Consider the following 8,597-nt stretch of genomic DNA (forward strand, 5'->3'; position numbering starts at 1 on the left):
TTTTTTACTTCTTTATAAAATAGTTACACTAAAAAAATCACTTAATTTTATTAAATAATAACATTACCTGAGTATCCAAATGTGCTATGTTTTACCAATACTGAGAATAGACATATCTGATCCTTTGCGACGACATTTTAGGTGAGCCTGTAACCAATATTATTAAGATGAGTAATGCTTCCATCACGGACGTTTGGGTACCTAGGTACTTTATATACAGCGTGTGTAATTTTTCGCCGCCACGTAAATGAAGTATTAGTGTCATCAACGCCAACAAACTTGACCAAAACGTCAAGTCAATGGCGGCGAAAAGGTCAAAGAGGCAAATAAAAGGGAAACCTATCTATAAAAACCTTTGACAATGGGGTTGGCAACTGTCAAAGGTTTGCATAGATGGCGCCATCATAGCTTGCCCCTTTTTCTATGAGATTTGGCTTAAAGGGCTGGCATCCAGGGTATTAAAAAAAACAAAAATTTTACATAATTCTAGGGATTGACGGGGCAAGCTATGATGGCGCCATCTGCTAAAAACTTCCACCGGCCAACCCCATTGCCAACAACCCCATTTGTTAGACCGACCGTCACGTAACCTACCTGGATTATCGCCCCAAACTCCGCCCGGTTCAGCAAAGAGTACACCGAGCAGAGGCTGTTCAGCGCACTTGCCTCCAGCTCCTTCAGCCCTGAACAGAACATGTCAATCCCGACTTCAAGGCCCGTACCGAAGTCGCACTCGTCCACGGCTATGTTGGCGTATGTTATAACTGGCTGCAATTCTGACAATATCTTATCCTTGTCGTTTTGAGATTTAGCTTCTGCCAGTTTTGAAAAGAGCTTCTTGAGATTTGCTGTAAATTAAAGTAAACACACGTATTTTAAATCACTAGCTATTTGCTGCATAATTTCAAGCGTTAGAAAAAGGCGCGCGGCAATCCTTTTAAAAATGGTCAGTTAAGTGTGTTGCTGATTGTATCGCGAATACGCGGTGATACGTGTTGCGAATGCGCGGTGATATGGGACGTGCATTCACATCGGCAGCTGGCGGCTGGAGACTACGGAGGTGGGCATGCAGTTGTTGGAGCAAGACAGAAAGTGAGACATCGCATACTGCTCCAGCCATTGGAGGTGTGAGAATGTCTTACCATCTGATTCTGCCAAACGCCTGTAGCCTATCTGCGTCTTCTTGTCATACGGCACCATGATGCCCGCACCATGCAGTGTCTTGGCTATGCTCAGGTTGGTTCTTCTTTTGGCATTGTACTCTTCTATTGAATAGTTATGCTTCTCTGCCCAGGATTTAACCTTCTCCATCATCTTCTTGTACGTTATGGCAGTGAAGGGAGACTTCTTTTGATGTTCAAGATAAAGACTGCAAACGCAATTAATTGGGCTTTATAATAGTCATTTGCGGAAGTGCCGCACTCTTATGGACGCTGTTTAAACTAGAGATGCAACGGATAGTTGTTTGGCCGGATACCGGATATCCGGCCTGGACACTGGCCGAATATCCGGTATCCGGCCGCCGGATATTCGGCGGCGGAACTATACTTACATTTCGGTTTTTCAGGTGCGCATTCTGCAGGTTTGACCTGTTTCCTAGTAAACGTTCGCGCGGACTCATTTCTAGGTTCGAAATGAGTGCGCGTGCAAGTCAGTGGAATGGTTAAATTGTTTTAAAATAATAAACAAGTACTATTATGATGACCGTGTATGTTTCTTAAATCCAATTTGTTTACTCCGAAATCAAGCAATGTTACTACCCATATAACCATTCCAGTCGCAGAATCATCAAAGTGGTAACTAAATGTCAGATGTGTCGTAACAGAGTCCACACAATGTGTCTAGAATTGTTTCGAAACAAAGTGTCGTCGCCGTGTCTACACTTTTCCGTAACAAGGTGTCGACACATTTGTGTGCACTTTGCGTGCGGTTTGCGACTAAATCTGACAGCAAATTTGTGACAGCAAATGTCAATATAAAATACCTCTTGAATACCAAGGTTTGTCAAACTACTATTATTGTCTCGTGTGCTCGTAATTCTAGTAAGTCATCATGGGCGATGCAAATGATAATAATCGACCGAAACCATATAGAAAAGTTTTTAAAGAAATGCAATAAGCTACTTAGGTCAGGCAACGAATGCTCCAAAAAGTTGTAGAGGGAAATGCTCGGAACACAATTTTTGACTCCGTAACTTGGTTTGACAAGTTAGGAGGTGAACATATCAAAAGTCCCCGGCCGTAGCCCTTGAGTGGGGGGGAGGGAAGAGAGGGGGGCTTTGAAGGTCCCATTTTCCGGTTTTTCGATTATATCTCGGAAACTATGCATCTCAGCGACATGGCTACTTATACAAAATGAAAGTTAATTTAATTTGTTACACGTTTATTCGTAAATTTTTTCGATATGTTGAATAGTTTTTGAGATATCCGCTCTTGAAAGTTTATTTAGGGCTCTCAATTTTATCTTGATATATCTATATCAGTGAAGGTGCTAGGCCGTGTTTGGTATCGTTTTCGTATAAATATGGGGTGCTGAATCCATTTAAGGTATCACATTGACACCATTCCACAAAAAAAAATCTTTTTAGGGTTCCGTACCTCAAAAGGAAAAACGGAACCCTTATAGGATCACTCGTGCGTCTGTATTATGTCTGTCCGTCTGAATTCACAAAATAATTCTTTACCTATAGATGACAGGAAAACCTATTAGAAATGTGCAGTCAAGCGCGAGTCGGACTTAATGTACGGAACCCTTAATACGCGAGTCCGACTCGCACTTGGCCGGTTTTTTTGAAACTCCTCTTGACGCTTAACCGCTGAACCGATTTAGTTGAAATTTGGTATAGAAATAGTTTGCGTCCCGGAACAGGACATAGGATAGATCTTATAACCAAAATCATCTTTTGAAGGTGTGAAAAGTGGCGTGGAAATTTGTACGGGAAATCAATAACCGCTGAACCGATTTATATGAAATTTGGGATGGTCTACATCTTTGATTTAGTTAAAAATGATAAAAAAACATGACTCCAAACCTAAACTTAAACAGTATTAACTTCAAGAAGTCAATTCTAAATTCCCCCCTACACCTCATTTCACACCTTTAAAGGATGATTTTTGAGATACTAACTTATTATGTCCTGTCTCGAGACTCAAAATAAGTATATGTTTACCAAATTTAAATTAAAACTGTTCAACTGTTTGAAGAGGAGTTTAAAAGAAAGTATTTTAATAAGTTTATATGTTTTTACTTCGGAATGGTGTCAATGTGATACCTTAACTAAATTTGGTACTGCAAATTTATATGAAAACGATACCAAACATGGCCTCGTAGCTTTACTGTTGTAGAAGTCAAAATAAAATTGAGAGCCCTAAATTCTTATTACTTGGCCAAACTTGTGTAGAAGGAAAAGGAAAAATAAAAGTCTTCGGCAGGAATATAAGACACAAACATTTTTTTTTTGCGTTACTATTTCAATCATCAAATATAAACATACCTTGATTATATTATTCTAGTGAGATCCTCATAGATAAACAAAAACATTTACTTAAAAAATTACAAGGTTGAAATGTCACGGAACTTGTGAGAGTAATATGTGAAAAATAAAAACTTTTCAAAAAATCAAAAACCAAAAAGCATTTATTTCGTTAAATAGATACACATAACACATTAATGGTTGGGACTTCCTAGTAAGTATGTATGATACCTGTGACAGGAAGCCCCGCTCTTCTACATTTGTCTAGTACATTTGTCCACAGTTAACGACAATAACATTGTGCAAACGGCTATTATTTTAAGCACTTAAAACAAACTTTTATGACAAAAAAATCTGAACACAATTTAAGAATCACCCAATTGCGTCGAGGAATCATCTGTATTTTTGCTTGTTTCATTACCTCCTCGCTTCTTTTTTGTCCTTTGTATTCTGTAGCAATTTGTTAGATCTGAAAATAAAGATAACTTGCGTCGTCACGGATGTCGATCTATAGGTTGTAGGGAGTGCAGAATTCGAAAACGATGATCATTTTATAATCCAAGATGGCAGCTACGTATTTTGTCATAAAAGTCGTCATGAATATCGTTTTATAGGTTTTAGGAAGTGCCGATTTCGAAAATGAATACCAGTTTGGAATCCAAGATGTCTGCCGTGCACTTTGTCATAAAAGTCGTCATGGATATCGTTTTATAGATTACCGATTCCTAGATTACTTTGTAATCTAACAATACCGAATTACTAAGTACAATTCCATTTGAGGAATCAGGAATCAATTTTTCGAATACTACAATTACTAGTAATAGAAATCAATGTCGATTCTTCATTAGGTACAGGAATATATAAGTATTACTTGATTCATTTCAGATTACATTTCGTACTACTACTACATAAGTACTATCAAAAGTACATTTCGATAGTAGATATAGATGTTGTTGACTTACTAGCATGCATCTACCGATACCTTATTTGAAACAGGTGTGCAGATTTCGAAAATGATGACCATGACCAATAAAACGACATCCATGACGACTTTTAACATAGTGCATGGCCGCCATCTTGGATTCCAAAATAGTTATTATTTTCGAAATCTGCGCTCCCTAAAACCTATAAAACGACAGCCATGACGACTTTTATGACATACTGCATGGCCGCCATTTTGGATTCCAAAATGGTCATCATTTTCGAAATCAGGGCTCCCTAAAACCTATAAAACGACACCCATGACAACTTTTATAATCTAGTGCATGGCCACCATTTTGGATTTTAAAATGGTCATGATTTTCGAAATCTTCGCCCCCTAAAACCTATAAAACGACATCCATGATGACTTTTATGACATAGTGCACGGCCGCCATCTTGGAATCCAAAATAGTCATCATTTTCGAAATCTGCGCCCCCTAAAACCTATAAAACGACACCCATGACGACTTTTATGACATAGTGCATAGCCGCCAGTTTGAAATCCAAAATGGTCATCATTTTCTAAATCTGCGCCCCCCAAAACCTATGAAACGACACCCATGACGACTTTTATGACATAGTGCATGGCCGCCATTTTGGATTTCAAAATGGTCATCATTTTCTAAATCGGGGCCCCCTAAAACCTATAAAACGACATCCATGACGACTTTTATGACATAGTGCATGGCCGCCATCTTGGAATCCAAAATGGTCATCATTTTCGAAATCTGCACCCCCTAAAACCTATAAAACCACACCTTTGACGACTATTATGGCATAGTGCATGGCCGCCATTTTGGATTCCAAAATGGTCTACATTTTCAAAAGTCATCATTTTATGACAAAGTGTTTTGCTACCATCTGCATGCAAGACATTTCTATTATTTTTACGCACAAAAATGGCCCCCTGTCAACTTTCAATCGAGATTTAATCGATAATTTATTCGATTAATATTCAGATTAATTCAATTTGTTAGGTCGACTAAACTAATCGCGATTAAAATTTGAGAATTAACTTTTTTTATTCCATTAATTAGTCGAATAAACAGTTAATCGATTAATGCCCATCTCTGACCACGGCATTTTTACACTTTGAGAATATCTGAAAAACAAATCAACACAAGGAGCCATTTTGCAACTCCAGTAACTTTGTTATTACTTTTGACAGCGCGTGTCATGTGTCAACACAGAGTCGAAACATTTGCGACTACTTTGTGACTGCAATATTTCTCAGCCTTAAACCATATTTATACATCATAATTAACAAGTTTCGTAGTATGTAAAGCGTTATTTCTGTTATTTAAGTATAGTATACGCATCGAAGTACTAAAAATGCATCAAATAATATAGTTATGAACACAGGCACTGAGAAGTAAACAATTTCATTTCTGGCTAAACTAAAACAATGTAGTGGCGCGTTGATTATATTACACTTAGTTTATCAAATCACTCGAGCAGTTTAATTCCCCATAATAATTTAAGTCCTATTGTAATATAAATGCAAACAATATATAATTACGTCTTGTAATCCGTTTTAGAGATGGCGTATGAATGTCACTTATTTTTATTTAAGTATTTTTCCATCTGACAGTTTCCATTTGACAGGAACAAAATGAACGAATGAACGAATGATTTTGGCATAAAGTAGTCGCAAACCCGAAACAATGTGTGCACACGGCGACCACACTTTATGTCACTTTGTGTCATGTGTCGACCCTTCCCCATTTCTGGTAACTGTGTCGACACGGCGACGACTCTGCGACTGGAATTGTGACCGAAACAGACGGTGTCGACACAAGATGTGTCTACACCGCGTCGTAACGGCGACTGGAAATGGTTGTATGGGTATCCGGTATCCGGCCGGATAGAAGGTCACTAACCGGTACCCGGCCGGATAGTAAAATAATGGCCGGATAGGCCGGATACCGGATAGTAACCGGATATCCGGTGCATCTCTAGTTTAAACCATTATCTTATTGATGTTACAGGCCAATGACGAGTGTAATTAATTTGTTTTCTTATTGTCATTCTGAAATGATATACTTATTGTTTTTTCTTTTATGGAAACGGCCAAGTGACTTGCAGGGCTCATTTAGATGGCGCGCGAAATCGAATGCGATTCTAGTGACATTGCAGACTATTGAAGTTGTGTCCAATTTAGCCGACCAATCAAATACCTCAATGGAATGAAACTCGCATACGAGTTCTCGGCAACGTGTAAATGAGCCCATAGGGTATTGACCCTATGGGCTCAGCATTGGCTTTTTTTCATTTCCACTAACTTAGTCATTGACTATGATTTTCTATAAGAAGTTGGAAACAATGATTATTAGTATTATTATAAAGTGCTACTTACTAGACGGCCCCAAAGATATTACTGGCATAGGGTGTAATATGACAACCCTTAGAAGAGTCGCTGTGAGCGAGAAACACTGGTTCAGCTGATGGGTCATCCCGGAAGTATCCTATGTGAAACTCACTCTTGTCCTTAGACTTTAAGACAGCCTGTAACATGATGCCGGATTATAAGAAACATTTAATGTTATTATTCAACATGAAATTTCAAATTACAAAAAAATAAATCTTGCAGTATCAATATTGTTTTTTTATTTTTAAATAGCATGGAATCTCATTAAGGCCTAGAATCCGCTCTGGGTGGGAAGGTCAGACGGGAGACGCTTTCGTAAAAAGTACTGCCTACGTCAATTCTTGGGATTAGTTGGCAAACGGACCCCAGGCTCCTATGAGCCATGGCAAAATGCCGGGATAATGTGAGGACGAAGAAGAAAATGGAATCCCAAGTAAAATATATCTCACACATGTGAGCAGCTAAAAGCAACATACTCAACCTATAGTTCGTTTTTTTAGCATTAGAAGTAAGGTAAACAATCTTGATGTGTCATTTAATTGAAAAACACATTTTAAAAATAAGTTAGGGCAAATATGTAACAATTATTAATCTAATATGATAATGATCATTGATATGCTTTCATAAGTAATAGTTACTGATTTTAAAAAAGCGTTTTTCAATTAAAAGACATGTCAAGATCACTTACCTACTTTCAAGTTCTTTCTAATGCTAAAAGAACGAACTATACATATCCACCAAGTGTTTAAATGTCAATAATTTAAGCTTATATCTATCTATTACATTAAAATAAGCATATACATGTTGAGGCAAACTAAATCAAAAACATTATAAAACAGTAAAAAAGATGGTCATAATTACCTGAAATTCTGGTGGATCATAGAAGAATCTCCAATGTATCAAATATAGGTCTTTATTTTCCAAGACTGGTAACTTTCCTAACAACAAGTCATATGGCCCAATCAGTTGTAAATTAACACTTGATAACAATTTCTCCACATCATTCTCTTCTTTCAAGCACTCGAAGAATTTGAAGAAGTCATCTGGCATCTCAACCAAGAAAAGCTCCTTGTATTTACTTTGTTCGGTTGTGCTTTCGTGATAGGTTGGGTCTTTTGGAATTTGGTTGATAATATCTGTAAAGCTCTCTTCAACATGGCATTGTTTAGTTTCATTTTCACAAGGACTTGGTACCTCTGACTTACCAAGATCGTTCTTATTAGGTGAACTACTCGTTTCGTCCTCAGATACTTTAAGGCGTTTGCCGTGTTTCTCAGCATTCGGTGGAGAGTCTTCGCCAGACTCAGCTTTCATACTTTCCCTGGTATAAGGCGAGAATCGCTTGTTGCCTCGATGAGTGTCCACTTTGTGCCTCGGATTAGCAGGCGGATGCTTATATTTGATGTGATGGTCTGGATTTTTCTGATAACATGTTTCCCCATACTTACAAATTGATCTAGGGTCTTGAACATAAGCTTGCCACTCGTCAGACATGTTTCCACTTGTAAATTTTGTTTAAAAGTCTGTCAAAAATGTATCAGTTGGTCCCCAATGTTTCGTTCGTTTACTTCGTTTCCCGATGTCCGAAGGCGCCGTTGCCGCCGTTGTAGTGTAGTCAGCTGTTGACATTGACAGTGACAGAATGACATCATGACAGACATGAGAAAATAAAGAGCGTGTTTATCATGATCTCAAACGGTCTAGCCTAGTGTTGCCAGTATGCGCACCATAGACCTAAATATTTCAGCGAAAAATTATTTTCCGTTCTCCGTACGT

The 8,597-nt window shown here is 38.1% G+C and overlaps 1 protein-coding gene across 1 annotated transcript; it reads right to left on the reverse strand.

Moving 5' to 3' along the window:
- Positions 1–12: 12 nt before the first annotated feature.
- LOC134666661 (histone PARylation factor 1) lies at positions 13–8,403 on the reverse strand. Its single transcript, XM_063523887.1, has 5 exons — positions 7,683–8,403; positions 6,810–6,958; positions 1,143–1,369; positions 595–848; positions 13–147 (listed from the first exon to the last, which is right to left on the reverse strand). The coding sequence occupies exons 1-5, from the start codon at positions 8,313–8,315 to the stop codon at positions 85–87; spliced, it is 1,326 nt and encodes a 441-aa protein (XP_063379957.1). The 5' UTR covers positions 8,316–8,403; the 3' UTR covers positions 13–84.
- Positions 8,404–8,597: the final 194 nt, after the last annotated feature.

Source organism: Cydia fagiglandana, chromosome 8, assembly GCF_963556715.1.
Source record: "Cydia fagiglandana chromosome 8, ilCydFagi1.1, whole genome shotgun sequence".
Classification (NCBI taxonomy): domain Eukaryota; kingdom Metazoa; phylum Arthropoda; class Insecta; order Lepidoptera; family Tortricidae; genus Cydia; species Cydia fagiglandana.

Excerpts from the sequence above, each read along its gene's own strand:
- LOC134666661 (XM_063523887.1), bottom strand. The coding sequence starts at position 8,315 with ATGTCTGACGAGTGGCAAGCTTATGTTCAAGACCCTAGATCAATTTGT. Across the intron at positions 6,959-7,682 it reads ATGATCCACCAGAATTTCAG|GCTGTCTTAAAGTCTAAGGA; the intron begins GTAATTATGACC and ends ATCATGTTACAG. Across the intron at positions 1,370-6,809 it reads AATATCTTTGGGGCCGTCTA|TCTTTATCTTGAACATCAAA; the intron begins GTAAGTAGCACT and ends TTGCGTTTGCAG.